Source organism: Canis aureus, chromosome 10 (genome assembly GCF_053574225.1).
Source record: "Canis aureus isolate CA01 chromosome 10, VMU_Caureus_v.1.0, whole genome shotgun sequence".
NCBI lineage: Eukaryota > Metazoa > Chordata > Mammalia > Carnivora > Canidae > Canis > Canis aureus.
The window spans coordinates 69,300,711-69,325,227 of NC_135620.1; the positions used below are offsets into that span (position 1 = coordinate 69,300,711).

General features: G+C 38.2%; 1 protein-coding gene across 6 annotated transcripts; it reads right to left on the bottom strand.

Annotated features, from left to right (window-relative positions):
- Positions 1-2,544: 2,544 nt before the first annotated feature.
- Positions 2,545-24,517, bottom strand: LOC144322684 (uncharacterized). 6 transcript variants are annotated; one of them, XM_077912948.1, is made up of 7 exons: positions 24,268-24,517; positions 22,406-22,450; positions 21,734-21,759; positions 16,658-16,784; positions 13,498-13,566; positions 13,297-13,386; positions 6,954-11,338 (listed from the first exon to the last, which is right to left on the bottom strand). In XM_077912948.1, exons 5-7 carry the CDS (start codon positions 13,517-13,519, stop codon positions 10,083-10,085), a joined length of 1,368 nt encoding a protein of 455 aa, XP_077769074.1. In that variant the 5' UTR covers positions 13,520-13,566; positions 16,658-16,784; positions 21,734-21,759; positions 22,406-22,450; positions 24,268-24,517; the 3' UTR covers positions 6,954-10,082. The 6 variants fall into 6 exon arrangements, with proteins under 6 accessions (XP_077769075.1, XP_077769074.1, XP_077769073.1 ...); XM_077912949.1 differs by lacking the exons at positions 13,498-13,566; positions 21,734-21,759 and adding an exon at positions 2,545-3,023 and having other exon boundaries at positions 10,426-11,338; XM_077912947.1 differs by lacking the exon at positions 21,734-21,759 and having other exon boundaries at positions 13,498-13,562.

Below are 24,517 nucleotides of genomic sequence, written 5' to 3' on the forward strand. Positions count from 1 at the left end.
TGCTTCTCCCAATGCCTGTGTCTCTGCCTCTATCTTCCTCTTTCTCTATCATGAATAAATTTTTAAAATCTTAAAAAAAAAAAAAAAAAAAAAAAAGAACTGGCTCACTACCAGATCCAAGGAGAAACCAACACCCTCCGGCTTTCCCGAGCCCCCACCTCTGCCTCCCCCTTGCGAGTGCGCCTGCGCATGTGGCCTCCTGGAACTACATTTCCCAGCATGCTTGGCAAAGGCCAGGCACCCGCCGGCAGCGTCCCCTACCGGCTGCAGAGTTACCTTTCCACCTCCAGGCGACTTTGCTGGGGGGTGCGGTGGGGGGCGGGGCGCTGGCTTTCTTTCGTTATTCGAATAAAAAGAAAAAAGGGACGAAGGAAAGCTTTTCCTTTCGCAATAGGCAAATATGAATCCGAAGGGATGCAGGTTTTTCGTTAACACAGAAAAGGAACAGCTTTTTCATTATATTAGTAGATGAATATAACCTTTTATTCAACAAGGTTAGGGAAAAAGGGCGGGAAAAAACCGAACCCCAAACTAGATGTAATTCCTTAACAAAGAGATAATTACTGTTTAACACTGTAGGATAGATAGATAGATAGATAGATAGATAGATAGATAGATAGATAGAATTCAAAAAATAAGTCACAGCCACATTCTTCCTGTGTGGGGAAGGGGTCTTCCCTGTGAAAGAAGGAATTGATTCCAACCAAGAAGGAAGTAAAACTAACTTTTGAGGGTAGCATTTTTTTTCTAGTGTTTTTTTTTTTTTTTTTGTCTTCCTGTTATGTATTCAGGTTATGTTCACCTTAATGCCACCCAAAACAGTGCTTTGATGAATCCTTGTAAATTGTGCCCTCCTCCACATCTCTTCTTGAGCCCAATAAATGCATTTCATTAAAAGGGAATGTACATACCTTACCTTTTTTTCTATACAAAGAATATTAGGTGAATTGTAGAGAATAAAAAAACAACAACAAAATTAAAATAAAAGCCCATTCTAAGATACCCACTATTATATAAATATTATAGGCTATTTCTCTATGTGTGTGCATCTATATGGTTAAATATGTACTTATTTATACTTCTGAAATTAAAAAGAGAAAAGTGTCGGGGCACCTGGGTGGCTTAGTCAGTTAAGCCTTCGACTCTTGGATTTCAGCTCGGGTCCTGATCTTAGGGTCCAGAGTCAAGACCCTTGTTGAGGACCAAGCTGTCTGTGGAGTCTAACTTTAAAAAAAAACAGGGGTGCCTGGGTGGTTCATTAGATGGGCGTCAGACTCTTGGTTTCACCTCAAGTCTGATCTCCTGGTTGTGAGATGGAGCCGCCACCCCCACCCCCCGAATCTCTCTTTAAAATAAATGAATTTTTTTAATCTACAAAATTTTTTAAATATAGCCATGCAATAAATGGAAAGTGCTTTTAAAATTTAATTTCTTGTAAACATTTCTTCATGTCTTTTTTTTCTTCTTCATGTCTTTAAATATTATTCTACACTAATGTTAGCACAGTTTTCCATCAAACTGAGTCTAAATATTTTAGTAGCATACTATTTCCAATTTTTCCTATTATAAGCAAATATGAAATAAATATGCTTATAGCTAGATCTTTAGCCACACTCTTATTAGAACAAAATCACAGAGAATTAAATAAATTTTAAATATCATCGAACTATCTTTCTAAAAGGCTGTAATGATTCATACTTTCACCATCAATACACGTCTTTTAATCCATTTGGGCTGCTATAACAGGACACATACCATGGACTGGGTAGCTTATAAACAACAGAAATTTCTCAGAGTTTTGAAGGATGGGAAGTCTAAAACCAAATACCATGACTGTGACGATTAGGTTTCAACATATGAATATGAGTAGCTATTGCTGCTACTCTCTGGTGTGTCTCATCCCCTTTTAGCATTTTTAGGTATTCTTATAACTTTGTAACAACTTCCCTGTATTAAAGTACCTCTATTGAACTATCTAGGTTTTTCCTGACTGGAATCTGCCTTATATATCAACCTTAAAAATTGCTTTTCCCTATTTGATGTTTTCTTGATTTTACTTTGTTTCCTTGATTAGGAAAGTTAGGTATGATTTATATGTTTATCATTTGAAATTTTTCCTTTTTCTTCTTCCTTGGCACTGCCTGCTACAGTTTTTTTGTTTTGAGGGACAATTTACAAAAAAAGCCTGAAAAGTACTCTTCAAAAAGGACAAGATCATGAAAAACAGGAAAGAGTAAGGAGGTCAGTTGTGTGACTTTTGTTAACATTTGTTAAGTACAGTCCTGGGGTGTCAGATGTCAAGTCAAGGTTCAACAAAGACTGCAAGGGTAAGTGAAATAAAGAAGCTTATTACGGGGATCCCTGGGTGGCGCAGCTGTTTAGCGCCTGACTTTGGCCCAGGGCGCGATCCTGGAGACCCAGGATCGAATCCCACATTGGGCTCCCGGTGCATGGAGCCTGCTTCTCCCTCTGCCTGTGTCTCTGCCTCTCTCGCTCTCTCTGTGTGACTATCATAAATAAATAAAAATTTAAAAAAAAAAAAAAAGAAGCTTATTACTCACAGGTCCTGGAGGAGGCACATGGCACTCAGGGGCACATGGGGCGGTTTAGGCGGGGTACAGGCAGAGAGTGAGCAGCAAGATTTGGAGCATATGGCTTTACTAGGGCTTGAGGGGGGTAGGGCTTTGGGATTCTTGGGCTAAGGCCAGAATGGTCCATTCAAACTAAAAAAAATGAGCTTTTGGTAAGTTTTGAGGGGTCTTATTAAGGTTCACATAAGGGAAGGATGCACAGTCCCAGGAGACACTTTACCACAAAGACTACTTACTTGTGACTCCGCAGGCTATTATCTGAGGCATGCACATGAGGGAAGAGCTAGTGTCGATTCAAGTTCCTTAACCACACAAAATGGAGGACAAGGAGGCACTTTATGGAGTAATTTAGCTCACCTATCAATAGTCACAGGCCAGAGGAGACAAAAGAGACACAATGACTAAATCCTATGTGATGTCCTGCATTGAATTCTGGAACAAAAAAGAATAGTGGAATTCAAATAAAGCCTGGAATATGATTAATATTAACGTTTATGTGTTAGTTTTCTAGTTTTCACAAATGTACAATGGTAATGTAAGAAGTGAAATATCAGTAGAAACCAGATGACGGGCATATGGGAACCCTCTCTATCTTTGTAACTTTTGTAAATCTAAAATTATTTTCAAACAAAAAATTTACTTAAAAAGTCCATTGATTATGTTTATATGTATGTTTCTGGACATTCTCGTCTTTCTATTCTGTTGATTTAGGTTTATGCTCAGCCAATATCACACTTTCTTTATACTTACCCTTAGGACAATACCTACACTGACTTGAAATCAGATAGTGTAAGTCCTCCAATGTTAACTTTCCAAATTATTTTGGTTCTTGTACTTCCATACAAGTTTCTGTGTAATTTCTTTAGAAAAAAAAAAAAAAGGCCCGTTGGGCTTTTGATTGAGTAGATCAATGTGGGGACAAATGACATATTAACATCACTGAGTATTCCAATCCATAGAAGATGATCAGCCTCTCCATTTACTTAGTTTTAAAGTTTCTGTCAGCAATATTTTGGAATCTTCAATGCCTAGCTTTGGTTGATTTATTCCTATTTTATGGTTTATGACGTTATGGTAAATGGATTCTTAAACTTTATTTTTCTATATTTGGTTGTTAATATGTACAAATACAATTATTTTTTGCATATTGGTCTTTTATCCTAAGAACTTCTGAAATTCACTTATAAGATTTAATCTTTGGGGTGCCTGGATGGCTCAGTTGTTAAGCATCTAACTTTGGCTCAGGTCATGATCTCAGGGGCCTGGGATAGAGCCCCATGTCTGGCTCTGCACACAGCAGGGAATCTGTTTGTCCCTCTGATCCTCCCCCTACTCATGTTCTCTCTCTTTCCTTCTCAAATAAAATCTTAAAAAAAAAAATTTAATCTTTGTAGATTCCTTAGGATTTTAAATGTGTAAGATCATGTTATGAATAAAGATTTACTTCATCCTTCCTAATTTGTATGCTTTTTTTTTTTTTTTTTTTTTTACTAAACTGGCCAGGACTTCTATCACATTGTTGAATAAAAATGAGGGGGCACCTGAACAGCTCAGTCAAGCATCTGACTCTTGATTTCATCTCAGGTCATGATTTGAGGGTCCTGGAATCAAGCCCCATGGGGGTTCCACACTCAGTATGGCGTCTGCTTGTCTCTCTCCCTTTGCTCCTTTCCTCCCCACCCCCACCCCACTCTCTCTTTCTCTCTGGAATATCTTTTTTAAAAAATGAGGACAGACATTTTTGCTTTATTTCTAATCTTATGTGGAAAGAAGTAACCATAAAACTGGTTGAGGTAGTTATCATCTGTTGTTTATTTGTTGAGAGTTTTCATCACTAATGTTGAATTTTGTCAAATGCTTTTTCTGCATCTATGGAGATGTATTTTCACTCATTAAAAAAAAGATTCTTTTGGTGGGGTGCCCAGGTGGCTCAGTTGGTTAAGCGTCTGCCTTTGGCTCAAGTCATGGTCCTGGAGTCCTGGGATCCAGCCCCACATTGGCCTCCCTGCTCAGGAGGGGGTCTGCTTCTCATTCTTCTGCTGCTCCTCAATTGTGTTCACTCTCTCAAATAAAGACCTTTTTAAAAAATGTGTGAATTACATAGATGGATACATTTCACTTATTATTTATTGTTGTATTCAAAATATTTTTTTTTAAGTAGGCTCCACCCTGGGCATGAATTCACTACCTGAGGCCTGAACACAAGACCCTGAGATCAAGACCTGAGCTGAGATCAAGAGTTGGATTTTTTTTTAAGAGTTGGATTTTTAACCAACTGAGCCACCCAGGTGGCCCTCAAAATATTAACTTTAAAAGAATTTTCACGTTTACACTTATCAGGGATATCAGCTTACAATTTCCTTTATTATGTCTTCAACAGGCTTTGGTTTCAGGGTAATACTGATCCAATACAATGGGTTGAAGAATGTTAATCCTCCACTATTTTCTAAAGTTTTTGTAGAATTAGTATTATTTCGTCCTTAAATAATGATAGAATGCCCCAGTGAAGCCTCTAGACCTGGAGTTTTCTTTTAGGGAACATTTTAAATTACAAATTCAATATCTTTATTCAGTACAGGCCTAATTCAGTATTCTAATTCTTCTTCACTCAGTTTTGGTAACTTAACATTATTTCAAGAAAATATTCCATTATACCTAAGTTGTCAAATTTCTGAAATAAATTCATTAATAACTATCAACTTTTCAACTCTGAAATAATGGTGTCACCTCCTTTATTCCTATTGGTAATTTTTGTCTTCTCTTTCTCTTAAATCTATTCAAGATTTATGAATTGTATTATTTCAGTGAACCACTTTTTGTTCTCATCGATTTTTCTGTTTGCATACACTCCAGTTTAGGGATTGAACATTTTCTGTAAAGGGCCAGATAGGAGATATTTTAGGTTTTGTGGGCCACCTATGGTTTCTGCTGTGTAGTCTCTCTTTTATTATTTTTTCTTTTCTTTTTGTTTAGTTTGTGTTTTTTTTTAAAGATTTATTCATGAGAGACACACACAGAGAGAGAAAGACAGAGAGAGAGAGGGAGAGAGAGAGAGAGGCAGAGACATAGGCAGAGGGAGAAGCAGGCTCCCTGCAGGGAGCCTGATGTGAGACTCAATCCCGGATCCCGGGACCATACCCTGAGCCAAAGGCAGATGCTCAACCACTGAGCCACTCAGGAGCCCCTAGTTGGTGTGTTTTAAAACTTGTTAAAATATGAAAATGATTCTTACTTTAGGGGCTATATGAAACATGCCACTAACTAGATTTGGCATGTAGTCTGATCCCCTGTTCTAGGTCATTGATTTGTGCTCTTCCATTTATTACTTTCATCTTCCTACTTATTTGGGGTGTCATTTGTTCATATCTTTCTATCTTCATAAGATGGAATTTTAAAAAATTTATTTTACATATTTCTTCTTTTCTAATAAAACACTTAAAATTATAAATTTTATTTTAAGTTCTGGTCTAGTGACATCCCTGATACTTTGACATATTTTATTTTCATTTCAATATTATCTAAACATTTTCTAATTTCTCTTGTGCCTCATCTCTACCTAAGCTAACAAGTGGAAATTGAGTTTTTTTCCACCTTTTCAGAAAAAAGTCATGGTGTGCTTCCCTCCCATCCTACCCACACACATACTCATATACTGCCATTTTGTTCTGTTATACTCTAAGAATGTCTGAAACTGTGAAGTGTGTAACTGCAATGACAACCTGAAGTTCAAATAAACATAATACCATCAGCTTGTAAAACTTCAAGTGAACATTAGCATCTTGATGACAAGCATATTAACATTGTAATTATTTAATTCCCAAAGCATTTAAAACCATATTTTCAGCATTATTAAGGTAGTTCCATTTGTTTTAACTTTTAACTCTGCCTGAAAACTCTGAAATACCTGTGAGTTTATGTACACTGTAATGTTTCACAGTCCCTAGGTATGAGTCATGTTGTCTTGTGTAATCTCTTAAATTCCAGTTGTTTAAGGAGACTAGTACCTAATTCATTGTGCCCCCAGAAATATCTATTAGTAATACTGCTGAAGTAGAAAGGAAGTAGTATGAAATATCCTTTTAAAGAGAATACAAGTACATACACTTAGGTGACAACATATTAGGAAGCAAGTTGAAACACACACACTGGGAGCACCTGGGTGGCTCAGTCAGCTTAACAACTGACTCTTGATTTTGGCTCAGGAAGTGATCTCAGGGCCATGGGATCAAGCCCAGAGTCGGACTTCACACTCAGTGTAGAGTCTGCTTGTCCCTCTCCCCTGCTCCTCCCCCCATCCATCCCCCTACTCATGCTCTCTTTCGAAATAAATAAATAAAACCTTTTTAAAAAACAATACTGGAAGAATTCCTACCTATTTTAATTCATGGCGATATTAGCTATGTATAGGAAACCATTAAATAGAAGACAAAACATTGAATATTGAGATGTTGAATCTCCTAAAGGACCTGAGACTTGAAATGACTACAGAAGGGGCATGAGCTTTCTTCTTAAGTCATGCACAGAATTAATAGAATGATAGGAAGGATAAAGGGCTAGAAAAACAATGAATTCTAATGATGGAAGGCTCTCTTAAAATATTACATAGTCTTATATGAGGCCTGACAGGCAAGCTGGATCTGAAAGAACTTCTAAGAGACAGAGTTCCACAAATTATTGGCTGCACAAGTGGCATTATCATATAGTTTCCAAGATGACAACACTGAAGGGCATGATACATATGAGTAGTTTAGTTTCTGACATGTTCGTTTAGAAGATCAATCTCATACATTTACATCCCAGCTCAATATTTATCTTCAAAAGTGACTAAAAAATTACCAATAAAAGAATTACATGACTGCAATTCAATATTTAGTTTAAAATCATCATTTGTGGGGCACCTGGGTGGCTCAGACAGTTAAGTGTCCAACTTTTTTGATTTTGGCTTGGATCATGATCTCAGGGTCATGAGATTAAGCCCCAAGTTGGGCTCCATCCTCAGCACAGTTTGCTTGAGATTCTCTCCTTTCCTCTTCCTTTGTCCCTTCTCCAGCCCACACTCTTTTTCTCTATCAATAAAATCTTTAAGAAATAATTATTTGAAAGTTAAAATTTACAGTAAAAATCATGGCTGGTGTTAACCATTTTTAATTTTAAAATGTTATTTGTAATTTAAAATCTAAGAAAAAATATTTGATTCAAAATTTAGGATCCAGCTCATTATGATGTATCAGCTTCACCTTTTATTTCAAGGGAAGGCTAAAAAGGTTTTCTGACATCAGTCACTCTTTTCATAATATTACCTGACAATTAATATTTACAACTTATATAAGGTTAGGTTATTGTGCTTGAAAAGTAAAGGATGCCTTGTATGAAAAGAATTTGTATGAAAAATTATTTGTGGGGACGCCTGGGTAGCTCAGTGGTTGAGTGTCTGCCTTCAGCTTAAGGGGTGATTCCCAGATCCCGGGATCGAGTCCCACATTGGGCTCCTTGCTGGAAAGCTGCTTTTCCCCTCTGCCTGTGTCTCTGCCTCTCTCTCTCTCTCATGAATAAATAAAATCTAAAAATAAAAAAATGATTATTTGTGATGATACAATGACTGCTCTACAAAACAAAGCTTAATTTTTTCAAACAAATCATAAAATAACAGTGTAACTTCTATGTTCAAACTGATCACAAGAAAATTTATAGGGCAGCAAAACAGGTATCCCTGAACCAATAACTCAAAAAATATATCTCCAAGAGCTTCTGCATGTAAGAAACTAAAGTTTAATACTTCCTTTTAGAATGCATGTTTCTTCTTGTTTAACATAACGTATGGACATGATACAGAATACTATATGATGTCCAGTCAAATTCAATTCAATTCTGTCTGGAGCTGAAGTGACATTACACCCATTCCTTGTCTTCAGTGGGACAGAATCCTGTGGAGGCTAAGAGACTGATCTGAATCTCAACCCTCCACTTACTAGGCACATGAATTTAGCCAGATCAGAGAACCTCTCTGGGCTCCACTTGCCTCATCTATAAAATGGTAATAATTTTAGTTTCATACATTTGCTCTAAGGATTAAATAAGAAAGTACACTGTCAAATGTGGTGGCAGGAATATCCAATAAAGGGAGTTTTAAAAAAATTCAATTCTGGTAATCACAAGGATATAAAGAACCCAAGCTATGCCTAACAGTAATCACATAAGTGCTATGAGTTGAAACAGGATGATGAACAGGAATTTCTTTGTGAAGAACTATTTTTGTTACATGTTGAATATGCCAACATTGTCTACAGCTGCATTACCACCTATTTTGCCTATTGTTTGATGTCTCTCTTAACTCTGTATGCTTTACATCAAGCAATAGTTTTAAAAGTCTACTACTTTCTTTAAAATTTATTGAGAGAGAGGGAGATAGTGCATAAAAGTGAAGGGCAGAGGGAGATAGAATCTCAAACAGACTCCCTGCTGGGCATGGATTCCAGCATGTGGCTGAATCCCACGACTCTGAGATCATGACCTGAGCTGAAATCAAGAGTCAGATACTTCACCTACTGAGCCACCGAGGTGCTCCCTACCACTAACTTTTGATGTCTCTATAAGTGCATTGGCTTCATCTTCTCTTGATTCTATACAACTCAAGAAAGAATGAGGAAGAGTTATTTGTAATTTAGTTATAATTTATCCTTTTATATTTTTTAAGATGTGGGGGGAAATGGTGTCATTTAGTGTGGAAAGGCAGGTGTAAAAAAAATAGGCAGGTGTAAATATCCATATTCAATTCCAAATGACAGATAATTTGGGTTATGAATGTCATTCCTACATCACTTGTAGAATGATCACCTATAATTGTCATTTTGTTGTCCTGATTAATCAATTTGCAATTCATCTTTGAACAACACAGGTTTCAACTGTGCAGGTCCATGGATTTTTTAAAAATAAATAAGTACAATACTGTAAATGTATTTTCTCTTCCTTATGACATTCTTAAAAACATCTTTTCTCTACCTTACTTAATTGTAAGAATACAGTATGTAATACATATAACATAAAAATGTGTTGATTGTTTATATTACCAATAAGGCTTCCAGTCAATAATAGGCTATTAGTAGGTAACCTTTTGAATAGTTAAAAGTTATTCATGAATTTTCAACTGCACAAGGGGACCTTCACCTATGTTGTCCAAGGGTCAACTGTACTCATTTAAAAAAAAAATCTATACCACACAGTGATCAAGTCAATCACAGGCAGTTGAGATTTTTCTGTCATACCATAAAAAAACTTTTACTATCAGGCCTGAATCAAGATGTCCAATGTAATTTTTTTTTGAAACATGATTTTTCAAAATTGCTTCTCAGTATGAATTTTCTGGTGCTTAATAGTTTGGGAGCTATTGTTGAAAGCTTCTCATGTTTAATACATTCATAGAGTTTTTAGATTTTATGAATTCTATGATGTGTGATGAAATTTTGATCACTGAATTAAAGTTTCCTCATTCCATTAAAAGGGTTTATGTTCCATATGAATTCTCTGATGAACAATGAGAGTAGATTTCTTACTGAAAGCTTTTCTACAATTACTACATTCATAGGGTTTTTCTCCAGTATGTATTCTATGATGTACAGTGAGGTGTGACTTCTTACTAAAGGCTTTTCCACACTCAATGCATTCATACGGCTTCATTCCAGTATGGATTCTTTGATGCACAATGAGTTGTGATTTCTGGATAAAAGCTTTTCTGCATTCACTGCATTCATAGGGTTTCTCCCCAGTATGAATTCTCTGATGTTCAATGAACTGTGAGCTCCGGATAAAGGCTTTCCCACACTCACAACATTTGTACCTTTTGTCCCCACTGTGAGTTCTTTGATGTACAATGAGATCTGACTTTTGAATGAAGGCTTTTTTACATTCATTACACTCAAAAGGTTTCTCCCCAGTGTGAATTCTGTGATGTACACTGAGTTCTGACTTCCTGTTGAAGGCTTTTCCACATTCATTACATCCATGAGGTTTCTCCCCAGTATGAATCCTCTGATGTATAATTAGCTGTGACCACCAGATGAAGGCTTTCCCACAGTCACTGCATTCATATGGTTTCTCCCCAATATGAGCTCTTTGATGAACACTAAGTGTTGACTTCTTGATGAAAGCTTTTCCACATTCATTGCATTCATAAGGTTTTTCCCCTGTGTGAACCCTCTGATGAATAATGAGGTTTGACTTCTGGGTGAATGCTTTGCCACATTCACTACATTCATAGGGTTTCTCTCCTGTATGAGTTCTCTGATGCACAGTGAGTTGTGACTTCTGAATAAAGGCTTTTTCACATTCATTACATTTGTATGGTTTCTCCCCAGTATGAATTCTCTCATGTACAATGAGTCCTGACTTTCCACTGAAGGCTTTCCCACACTGAATACATTTAAATGATTTCGTACTGGTTAGAATTTTCGGTTGTATAAAGGGGTGTGACTTCTCCATGAAGGCTCTGATGCATTCATCAGATGTTCTGTTCAGATGAATTATTTTTCCCAGCACATCGTTACATTCATGATCTATCTCCTCAGTCAGTGGCTTATTGTTAATGAATGCAATGTGGTTCAAAAACTTGTCTTGGTTTTCCTGGTGATTTATCTCATTTCCAAGTCTCCAGTCTTCAAAACTTGAGTATACAATCATGTTATGGAGTATCACTTGTTCAGAAATGCTCCTCCATGGTGTTAATTCTTTCATCTTGGTTATAATATCAAAGTCTGAAAAAAGCCCAAATGTAAATGATGTTACTTCACTCTTGAGCTCTGAAGAGTACAAAAATTAATTAATTAATTAATTAAAAATAAAGCTCTTAATTTTCACATAGATAGAAATCTGATAATGAGTGTAGTCAGCTTTAAAATGGAAGAATATGACCTTAAAACCCAAAGATAGAAGAAGAAAGATATAAAAGAAAAAGAAGGGAATAATGGAAAGAGAAGTCAATGAACTCAGTGTCGCAGTTCCACAGGGCACCACTGTCAAGTAGATCCAAGCAGAAGTAGATCAAAAATCATTTCAGAAAAGACAAAGTAAAGATACTAGCAAAGGAGACTGAAGGTGAATTGAAGTGACCAGCAGAAAGACTAAATCCACACTAAATATAAAAATATTCAAAAATATTTTTTAGGTAACCAGACAGAAGCACAACTACAGGGTAGGGATTTCCAAGTATATGCATCTTCAAGAGTCAGATGACACAAAAAGCATGGGATAGGAGAGGTTTTATTTAAAAGGGGGAAATTCTGAGTTAGAAGAACAGGCATTTTTAGGGGGAGAAAAAAAGGCAAAAAAGGAAGAAATACCTACTCATAACTGGGTGGTGGTAATGGGGAAATAAGAAAAAAGGAAACTCAGAGTCCTAGAACACAAAGAGAACCACAAAACCAGAAAAGCCAAAACTCCTCTTCAATCCCAAAAGAAAGAGGGGAAAAGGCTTTGCTATATTAACAAGGACCCCATAGTATTTAAAAATCTTATTAAAATACTGTAGAGTAATAAAAGTGAACAAAAAAATACAGTCCATAGAGTACTACAGAAAATCAGGAAATGGGGCAGCCCAGGTGGCTCAGCAGTTTAGCCTTCTGCCCAGGGCCTGATCCTGGAAACCCGGGATAGAGTCCCATGTCAGGCTCCCTGCATGGAGCCTGCTTCTCCCTCTGCCTGGGTCTCTGCCTCTTTCTCTCTGTGTGTCTCTCATGAATAAATAAACAAAATCTTTTTTAAAAATCAGGAAATGAATTTGTGCAGATATCAACAGAGGAAATTGTCCCTTGCAAAAAGCAAAAGCAAAACCAAAAACAACAATGACAAAAACACTAGCCATAAAGCAGAAGAAAATGTTGTCTAAACTCCAAACAGAATCAAATATACTCAAACAAGCATTTGAGGACATGGAAGACCACCATGAATCAGAACTTATTAAAAAGAAGAAGAAGAAATAAGTAAACAAAAAAATGAAAAGATGAAAAAGAATTGGTTAAACTCGAGGGAAAAATGAAAGATTAAATTACAAGTGCGGGCAGGGGTATAAGGAGAATATAATAAGCAGCACTGAAAAACACAGGAAAATAACCAAGTTAATAAAAATAACATAAAGAAGCCAGTAAAAACTGTCACAGAGAAAGGAGAAAAAGAAGGCAAAGACAGGCAAAGAAGGAATATTTGTATTATTGGAGTAAATGAAAAACTTAAAAACACAAAAGATTGTACTTCAAGACATATTACACTGAAAGGAAGGTGAGAAAAACAAGATAATTAGAAAGGATATGAATATCATTCAGTAAGTTACTTTGGTAGAGGGTATATCTAAGACTGGGTGAATACATAAAGAAAGGAGTATAAGCCCATTTTGGAAGAATAGGTGCTGAAGATATTAGCCAAAGGGAGGTTAACTAATTAAGAAATGTCCTAAACAACATGGGCATGAAGAAGATCCAAGATACAGATAAGGAGGTTACCTTTCTCTCTAAAATTTAAGCAAAGAAAATGGATTACATGGCTGTTAGATATGTAGCAATGTTATTTAGGTATCTGACAATCCCACACTGTCATCAGCCCCTTCTAGAGATCTATGGCCTTAAAGAAGATTTCCTTAAAAAATATTTCAAAGATAAATGTCTCATTAATCAATATTAATCTTACATCCCTGTCTCCCATATGCCAGGTTCTCACTTACCTGAATAGGCCCAACTTGAGATTTCTTCCTCCTCCATCCATGGTTCTCCTTGGTTCAGTAACATTACATCTGATTTCAGATACTGACACCCTGTTTATGGGAATGACACAGGACTTGGGCATTAGCGGACATCCAACCATCCTAAAACTCAAGCCCACTACATATACACCAGAATAGCTAAAATAAAAAGACTAACATTACCAGATGTTGATGGAACTCTCATATGTTGCTAGTAGGAAATAAATCAGTATAATCTCTAAGAAAAACTGTCTGGTAAAAAGACAAAAAGACAAAAACAAAGAACAACAAGATTAAAATAAAAAAAAAAAGAATGTTCAGAACAGCTTTATTCAATGACCCAAATCTGAAACAAGTCAAATAACTGTCAACAGTAGAATGGGTAAGTTGATGAATTACCCTATACTCATTAAACAGAACATGATGCAACAATAAGGAGAAACAAATATTGTCATGCGCAACAACATGGGTGAATTTTATAGACACTATGTTAAATGAAAGCTGCCAGACAATTATAGTGATTACACTTACATGAAGTTCAAGAACAGACAAAACTAATCTATGGTGATAGAAGCCACAGGTTGTTATCTCTGAGGAGATAAATGGCAAGGGGTCAGAGGGGGCCTACTAGGGTGCTTGAAATGTTCTATGCCTTGATCTGGGCAGTTAAGTAACATAGGAAAAAGACTCATCAATCTGTATATGTAAGATTTGAGCACTTTACTATATACATTCTATTTCAATTAATCTATAAAAACTAAGAACTTGGACATAGCCCATCGTCTTTAACCCTCAAAGAATGAGCAGGATGCAGCACCCATTTTCTTTTCATCAAAGTCCACTGGACAAAGTTATGATCATCAAGACAGTATGGTACTGGCACAAAAACAGACACATAGATCAATGGAACAGAATAGAGAATCCAGAAATGGGCCCTCAATATTCGACAGAGCAGGAAAGACTATCACTGGAAAAAGGACAGGATCTTCAATAAATGGTGCTGGGAAAATTAGACAGCCAGCCACGTGCGGAAGAATGAAACTAGACCATTCTCTTACACCAAACACAAAGATAAACTCAAAAGGGATGAAAGATCTAAATGTGAGACAAGAATCCATCAAAATCCTAGAGGAGAACACAGGCAACTTCTTGCAAGATACATATATGAAGGCAAGGGAAAGAAAACCAAAAATGAATTATTGGGACTTCATCAAGATAAAAAGCTTCTGCACAGCAAAAGAAACAGTCAACAAAACTAAAAGACAACCTACAGAATGGGAGAAGATATTTGCAAATGACCTATCAGATAAAGGGCTGGTATCCAAGATCTATAAAGAACTTATTAAACTCAACAGCAAAGAAACAAACAATCCAATCATAAAATGGACAAAAGACATGAACAGAAATCTCACAGAGGAAGACACAGACATGGCGACCAAGCACATGAAAAAATGCTCCGCATCACTGACCATCAGGAAAATACAAATCAAAACCACAATGAGATCCCACCTCACACCAGTGAGAATGGGGGAAATTAACAAGACAGGAAACCACAAATGTTGGAGAGGATGTGGAGAAAGGGGAACCCTCTTGCACTGTTGGTGGGAATGTGAACCAGTGCAGCCACTCTGGAAAAACTGTGTGGAGGTTCCTCAAAGAGTTAAAAATAGAACTGCCCTATGACCCAGCAATTGCACTGCTGGGGATTTATCCCAAAGATGCAGTGAAATGGCAGGACACCTGAACCCCAATGTTTATAGCAGCAATGTCCACAATAGCCAAACTGTGGAAGGAGCCTCGGTGTCCAACCGAGGATAAAGAAGATGTGGTATATACATATACAATGAAATATTCCTCAGCCATTAGAAATGACAAATACCCACCATTTGCTTCGAGGTGGATGGAACTGGAGGGTATTATGCTGAGTGAAGTAAGTCAATTGGAGAAGGACAAACATTATATGGTCTCATTCATTTGAGGAATATAAATAATGGTGAAAGGGATTAAAGGGGAAAGGAGAGAAAATGAGTGGAAAATATCAGCGAGAGAGACAGAACATGAGAGGCTCCTAACTCTGGGAAACGAACAAGGGGTGGTGGAAAGGGAGGTGGGCAGGGGGTGGGGGTGACTGGGTGACGGGCACTGAGGGGGGCACTTGATGGGATGAGCACTGGATGATATGCTATATGTTGGCAGACTGAACTCCCATTAAAAAAAAAAAAAAGTCCAGGGCAGCCCCGGTGGTGCAGCGGTTTAGCGCCGCCTGCAGCCCAGGGCGTGATCCTGGAGACTGGGGATCGAGTCCCACGTCAGGCTCTCTGTATGGTGCCTGCTTCTCCCTCTGCCTGTGTCTCTGCCTCTCTCTCTCTCTCTCTCTCTCTCTCTCTGTCTCTATGAATAAATAAATAAAATCTTAAAAAAAAAAAGTCCACTGGAGTATCTAGTACTCAGAATCAATATTGTTTTGACCTTTGTAGCTTGAAAGAAGCTCATTACATATTCAGAGACCCAGAAGCTTTTAGTAAATAAAAAAGGAAAGGCAGTCAATTGGGTACTACGGTGGACTTAATATATGTTCCTAAATTCTTCGGCACTCTTTCCTTCAAGAGGTTCTCTCCTCCCCTTACTCATGGGCTGGGCTTAGTAACGATTTCTAATTAACACAAGGTAGAGGTGATGGTATGTGATTTCAGAGACCTGGTCAAAAAGGCACTGTGACTTCCTCCTGGCTCTCTTGGATCACTCTATCTGGAGAAGTCTGTCATGTCATAAGAACAGGCCTCTTGGGCAGTCCGGGTGGCTCAGCGGTTTATCACCGCCTTTCGCCCAGGACCTGATCCTGGAGACCCAGGATCCAGTCCCAGGTCGGGCTCCCTGCATGGAGTCTGCTTCTTCCTTTGCCTGTCTCTGCCTCTCTTTCTCTCTCTCTTTGTGCGTGTGTGTGTCTCATAAATAATTAATAAATAAATAAATAAATAAATAAATAAATAAATAAATAAATTTTTTTTTAAAGGAACAGGCCTCTATGTTGAGGAATTGAGATCTCTTGCCAATGGACAGCAAGGAGCTGAAGGCTCCTGTCAACAGCCATGTGAGTGAGTTGTTATCTTAGAAATGGATCCCCCACTCTCAGTCAAGCCTTCAGATGACTGCAGCCCCTGCTAACATCTGATTACAACCACACGAGAGACCACAGCCAGAACCACCGAGCTAAGCCCTTCCAAACTCCTGACCTATGGAAATTGTTAGTTAAAAATATTTGTTTTAAGCTACTAAATTTTGAAGTGCTCATTATGCAGCAGCAAATAACTAATAGCTTGTATCCTCTGAGAGAAGTTCTTACCCACTGAAACAAGGTTGCTATAGTTCTCCAGCATCACGTCCCTGTACAGGTTTCTTTGAGCACAGTCCAGCTGCTGCCACTCTTCCCAAGTGAAGTCCACAGTCACATCCTTGAATGACACAAATCCCTGTAACAGGACATTCTTGATCAATCTAAAGTGAAAAACACTGGGCAATATGTAAAACATGTGTGAGAAATTATTGCTGTTTTAATCATGCAGAGTTCATCATAATAAGTTAAAGAACATGTTTACTACAAGGCCAATTTTACTATGTGGGAGAAACAGAACTCCTATTTGAAAAACTTTCCATCAATAAAACACATATTAGGCCACAACACAACCAGCATTATTTGTGTTGAATACTAACACAGAATACTGTGTAATACTAACTCAGAATACTAATATGAATAAAACACAGGAAGTTTATGGACTGGTAGATGGAGACAAACAAGTAAATATATAAATGCTATGGGGTGTTAAATGGGTTATAATAGAAATAGGAAAGAAGAAATAATTCTATTTTGGGAGGGTGAGTTGGGTTTTGTAGAGGATGCATAGTTATGAATAATGAAAAATGTAAAAATATGTTTTAAAAGTAACTTTTTTTGAAATGTTAAAAATGAATAGTGTAAACTCCAGTAAGTTATGGAGGAGGGGATAAGATCATTATAGATGGAGGAAGGAGTAAGAAAAAAGCCATGGAGACATGAAAAGGAACATGGCAAATTAAAGGAACTTTTCATACCTTTGGAATAATGCTCAGACATTATTTATTCATCTACCATTTCCACAATTTTTACATATCTGCATGTCATTCACACTATTTTTGACTTAACAATTTTAACAACTCTTTTATTTAAATAAATGATTTTAAAAGGAAACCACTAAAGGGAAAGCCAGTATCAATTCCTGAAATGAAGATAGCGAAAATCTGCAAAACAAGCATATACTGATGAAATGTCATGTATGAGGTTTACTTTAAAATACTCTAGAGACTCCTAACTCTAAGGAAACAAACAAGAGGTAGTGGAAAAGGAGGTGGGGGGGGGATGGTTGACGGGCACTGAGGGGGGCACTTGATGGGATGAGCACTGGGTATTATGCTATATGTTGGCAAATTGAACTCCAATAAAAAAATATACAAAAAAAAAAAAATACTCTAGAAAACAGGGGCACCTGGGTGGCTCAGTTGGTTAAGCATCTGACTCTTGATCTCAGCTCGGGTCTTGATCTTAGGATCCACACAGTGTGGAGCCTACTTAAAAATAAAAACATATAAACCAAAAAGCTCTAGAAAACAAATAAAGGAAGAAAGAGGGGAAAGATGTAAGATTGGAAAAACATTGATAATTGTTGAAAATATATGAAGAAGTATAGGGGTTTATTAAACTGTTCTCTAAATTTTTGTGTGTTTGCATTTTCCATTAAAGAACTTATAAAAATTAAATACAACAAAACCATTGTTTTTAAAGTTTAAGTGAAAATAAAAACAATAACATAAGAGCAATATTTAATTGGGTCAAATTTATTTTTTTAAATGCCTATTTAGAAACAATGAGAACAATAGAATAATTTATGATTAGTTAGTAGTAAAGTACTACTTTGTTTTTACTTATTTTTCAAACCATGATAAGGTTCCACCTCAATAAGAGAATTAAATTTTTAAATTTGATGTTAATCAAATCCAACCAAGATATATCTGAAAGACAGTGGGAAGATGAGGGAAGGAGAGCAGTCAACTAAACGTGCTTGGGTTTTGGGCTAAGCAACTTGCATCTCACTAAAGTCCAGAAAGCAAGGAAGAGCAGGTTTGGGTGGAAGGGAGAGGTAGAATCAAGAATTCTATTTGTCCAACTATAAAAGGACAAATGATTCAGTTAAAAAATGGGCAAAGGACTTCAATAAACATTTCTCCAAAGAAGATATGCAAACGGAAATAAGCACAGGTAAAGATGCTCAACCTTATTAGTCATGAAGGAAATGCAAGTCAAAACCACAATGATACAACTTTACACCTAAGAGGATGGTCATAATCAACAAAATGGAAAATACAAGAGTTAGCGAGGATGTGGAGAAATGGCAACCCTCATACATTCCTGGTGGGAATGTAAAATGGTACAGCTGCTGTACAAAACACTGGGGCAGTTCCTCCAAAAGTTAAATGTAGAATTACCATATAACCCAGAAATTCCACTACTAGGTGAGAACAAAAGACCCCAATAATTAGAGAGCACGAGCTGAAAGATAAGACGGATTCCCTCATGTCAAGGGAGAGAAACTATCCTTTTAAGCAGCCCAAATAACCATGGGAATCAAAACTAGTTAGTGTAGCCTGAAGTGACAAACCTGCACAAAAGAAAACAATATTCACAAAACCCCCTGCAAAACATCTTATCATGTTCTCCAGTGGCTGGCCCACCCTGAAGCTACCACCAGCTACAGTGAGCTATATCCTGTCTGGCATTCTGCTCCTGAAGTTACAGCTTAGGACCTGAGTCTGACCAACTGAACTTGCAGGTTTTTCCTACCTTCCCCTTTCAAGCACATTTTTGGTTGTAGCTGAAGGCTGCCATCCCCCAGTTGACACACTGTATGACAATAAAGCTTTCTCTTGCCTGATTAAATCTTTCATTCCAGGAATTTTGGTTGACATAGGTATATACCCAAGATTTGAAAACAGATACTCAGAAAGATACTTGTGTGCCAGTACTCATAGCAGCTTTACTTACATGAAGCCAAAAGGTAGAGATAACCCAAGTGTCCATCAGTAGATGAATGGATACACAAAATGTGTTTATATGAAAGAATTTACTCAGCCCTAAAAAGGAAGGAAGTTCTGATAGATACATGCTACAGCATAGATAAACCTTGAAAACATGCTAAGTGAAATAAGTTAGATACAAAAGCACAAATTTCATATGATTTCACCTCTGTGAAATATCTAGAATAAGCAAATTCATAGAGGCCAGAAAGCAAGTTATGAGATTACCAAGGGCTGTTGGGAGAATTGGGAGTTATGGCTCAGTGGGCATAGTTTCTACTTGATGTGATAAAAAAAAAGTCTACAAAACAGACAGTGGGATGGATTCACAAATTGTGAACATAATTAATACCATTGAACCGCACACTTAAAAATGGTTCAGATGGCAAATTTTATGTTATAGTTTACCACAAAAATTCTATTGGCAAAAGATTTTATTTATTTACTCATGAGAGATACAGAAAGAGAGGCAGAGACACAGGCAGAGGAAGAAGCAGACTCCATGCAGGGAGACTGACCCGGGACTCGGATTCGATCCTAGGAATCCAGGATCAGGCCCTGAGCCAAAGGCAGATGCTCAACTGCTGAGCCACCCAGGCGTCCCTCTATTGGTCCAAATTAACTTTGTTTCCCTTGTGAGATAACTGCCCCTGGCGTAGTTTCTATCTGTGACTCGACAAGGAGTAAACTTACATTAGTTCTGTTACCGACAGTACTGATAATATGATTTATAATAAACATATATATTTGGTCTTTGTAGTTCCTAGCACTGAGCTCCTAAAACCCTTGGAATTTTCAATGATGAAAGGGATGATGGTGCCTTTTGTTAGGTTAATGAGGTGGCTTCTAGAAAGCACCTAAGGTGGGAAGGCTGGTCACCAGGGGAACCAAAAGAGAATAGACAGTTGGAACTTTCTGTCCCATTCCTGATTTGGGAGGAGGGAGGGAGGGCTGGAGGTTCAATCCATCAACAATGGCAAATAATTTAATCAATCATGCCCACATAATGAAGCCTCCAAAAAGATGCTAGAGAGTTCAGAATGCTTCCAAGTGCCAGGTGCCAAGCCTTGAATTCCACGCTTCTTTGTTCAGGACATTGTCTTACGAATCTCTTCGTCTGATTGTTGATTTGTATCTTCTAATATCCTTTGCAATAAACTGGCAATCTAGTGGGTAAATTGGTTTCCTGACTCCTATGAGCCACCCTAGCAAATTAATAGAACCGAAGGAGGAGGTTGTGGGAACCTCTGATTCATAGTTAGTCAGTCAGAAGCATAGGGCTTGTGACTGGCATCTAAAGTGAAGGACAGAGTACTTGACCTATAGGATCTGGTATTATCTCTAGGTGAGTAGTGTCAAAATTGAGCTGAAATGTAGGACAGACAGCTGGTGTCAGAGATTGCCTGGTGGTATAAGGAAGAAACCCGACACATTGGAATTGGGTGCAGAATTATAGGTACATAATCCAGTATTCCCTGAACTTTTAAAATCAGAGACTGGATATTGTGATATGACAAGAAACACATATTTTGGTCTTCATCCCTGGCTCCTAGTCAGAATTTTTAAAACCTTTGTAATTTCCTAAGCAATAAAGGTGTGAGGAGCATCTTTTGTTCTAATATTTGTCTCTGACCCTGGTTCCTAAACCTAGAACTCCTCTAAAATCCTTAGAATTTCCTAGATGACAAGAGTGTCTTTTGTTCTAATGAGAACACACACACACTAATATATAACTTTAAAAAAACATAAATTATATATAAACGCCTCAATCAATACTGAGATATTATGGCCATTAAAAAGATATGTACGTAAGAGTGCCTGGATGGCTCAGTCAGTGGATCATCCAACTCTTGATTTCAGCTCAGGTCATGATCTCAGGGTTGTGGGATCAAGCCTTGCATCAGGCTCTGTGCTTAGCATGGAGTCTGTTTAAGATTCTTTCTTTCTCACCCTCTGCCCCTCCTCCCAGTCACGTTCTCTCTCTTGTCTCTCTCTAAAATTAAAAAAAAAAAAAAAGATATGTAGGTGGTTCTCATCTATTCTCCCCATACCCCAGGGGATCACCTTGCACATTCCCTAAGGAATGGATGCTCCCTACTTTGAAGACAACTATACTGAAACTGTGTGCTACACAGTGGGTATAACCAAAGGAACATTATAGATAAAAATTAGACATATACCTTCAAATAAAAACATCTAAAACCATAAGACAATCACAACCATTAAGATGTTTGCTAGCAGCGTTTAGCTAAGTGATAAACCAACAGAAATGAGCAAATTCACTTCATCCCCACTATCCATGAAGCATACTCACTTGATATACACTTTAAGTCTCTCAACCTATTGCATTTTAAAGGAAAAATATTTGATTATTTATTGGTTAAAAGCTGCAAATTAAAATTGATACTATTATAACCTTTAATAATATTAACTCCTTGGAATAATTTCACAAACTTTTATTCACGGATCAAGGCAGACTTTTTTTGAAAGCTATGTACTTAGGCCCCATGATTTTACCACCTAGAAATTGAATTCTGCTTTGATATTATGCCCTATGGTTATTTGGAGAAGTGGTTTAAGAAAGAGCTATGGAGGAGCCTCCTATGGAATTTATCACGGGTTGGTAAATGTAAAGGACACTGCCTACTATATTATATGTATGCATCAAGAGAATAATTTCAAACCTAAATGCCAAAAATTCTTTACTTCCCTCAAGAAAATATCACATTAATAAAAAATTAATTTATTAAAAAAAAAGAAAATATCACATTTACTATAAATCCTATCATTGCAGATGATATGCTCAACTTCAATGAACTATGAAAGATCCTATAACTTATATGACTATTTCACATTTCCTTGGTCTAGATCATCTATTTTATTTTCCCTGATCTCTATTTACATTTTTTTCATTTAATCGAATTAATTCTTTTAAACTGCCTCAAATACAATTGAAAGTAATATGGGGTATAAATAACTCACTTACCTGAGACTTGGTCATTTTCTGTTGCTCTTCAGAAGGCCCAGATATCTGTGAAGACAGAGCCAGGATGAGCAGGGAGGGATAAAAGGAGACCACCTTGAGTCTGGACCTGCCCTGTGATTCCCAGAATCATGAGCCTAGAAATTCCTATAACCAACTACATAGAGGACTCCTCTTCAGAAAATTCCCCTTTCAAAGGTTCCTTTGAGAGACCACAAAAAAATTATGCTGTGATAACATCAACTTACTTACAGTTCTGAAAGGGTCAGGCCATGGTATGTTTTACTTTTGTGGATGTGTATCCCATTATATATTTAAGAAGTTCCTCCTCATTTGACTCCATTATATATTTAAGAAGTTCCTCCTCCTTTGACCCCATAATTCTATAATTAGATATTTATCCTAAAAAAAAAAAGTACACATGGGTGTACATAAAGATATATCTGCAGGGATATTCTTTTTTTCTTTTCCTCTGCAGGGATATTCATCACGATGCTGCTTGATTACTTAAAAAGTAGAAAAAACCCCTAGGTGTTCAACAACAGGGGTTGGTTAAATCAGTCATCGAAGGTTAGAATTCTAGTCATTAAAATATCTTAGAAAAATATTTACAGATTTGGAAAAATCTTCTTGTTGTATTACAAAGCAAGAAAAATAGGTTATAAAACACTAAATATGTTGAAATGTATTTGAAAGACCAAACAAGCATCTGAAAGGACATACATCAAAATGTCCCACTGACCTCGTAACCCAAATTCATACCAAGGAAGTTCTAAAGGATACAATTCACTAGCTCAGTACATTCAATGAGCTCTAACAGTCACCCTCATCCATTGACTTCTAGGACCATCTAAAATGTATAGGATCAGTTCAAATGTCATCTCCTCTAGAGAGACTTTCCAAACGCCTCCTGGACAGACTCAGTCGTTCCTTCCTCGGACTTTCCCACAGTGCCCAACACTCTACAGGATACAGGGTTTTCCTGATGGAGGCTCAAGGCAAGGGATGATGAAGCCTGAACTAAGACTGTGGCGGTGGGAATGGGGAGGACAAACTGCAGGGATGCCGGGGAGGCAAAATCACCGGGATCGGAAGATTGTTGGGACGTGGGGAGAAAACCACATGCCACCAGGATTTGTACTATGGGCATCTGGAGGAAGAGTGATGAGAAGGTGAATTATGGAGAAGGAAGATGATGTACTCTATTTCCACCCTGTTAAGACTGAAGTTCTGTGAGCAAACCTCACGGAGCAGTGTCAGGGACGGGGGGCTACCGTGAATCTGGAGCTTGTTAGAAATGTCTGGGGTGGTGCTGTAGATTGGCAGGTCATGGTTTAAAAGGAGGAAGCTGACACAGTGAGCGGGCTTGAAATTGTCCGGGGATTGAAAGGCAGGCAAGGGTTTTTGAGAGGCTCTGGCTTCACGTACTTAGCTGGCTACAAGACAGTAGTGGAGAATGGAAACTGCCTGAAGCCCATTCACCAGATGGGTGCAAGGATGGAGACCCCTGGGGAAGGACGGGAACTGTCCCCCGGACCCCCACATCCTTACAGGCATAAACCCGTACGAGAAAACCCAGCACACAGTATGTGTGCAGTGCAGCCCGCGTGCAAACTGCCAGGACTCGGGGCTTGGAGCGCCCACCACTGGTCTCGAGCCACCTGCTCCCCCAAGCTACCCCCCAGGCTGCCAGCAGTTGCCCCCTACAGCCCCACACGCTGACCCCAAAAGAGCTCTAGAAACCGACATCGGTCTTCAGGGCCCAGGACCCGAGCAGGGGCTCTGAGGGCCTCCGAATCACCGACTCCCACCCGGTCGCTGACCCTCCTCGGAGCCCAGTCCCAGCAGCGCCACCAAACACCGACCTCCAGCGGGCGGCGGTCGCTCTTTGGACCGAGCCTGCACCACCACGGACCGCTAGAGATGCTCATTCGCGGATCAAACATGATGCCCTGACTCCCAGCACCGCAGCCAGCGACTGACACCCCTCAACTCCCAGCCTCGCCTGCAGGGCCCCCGGCAGAGCGTCAGCCGCGTCCCCGCCGCGTCCCGGCTCAGTCCCCATCCCGCGGCGGGGGTTGCGGACTCTCGGGTATTAACCACGGAACCAGGCGC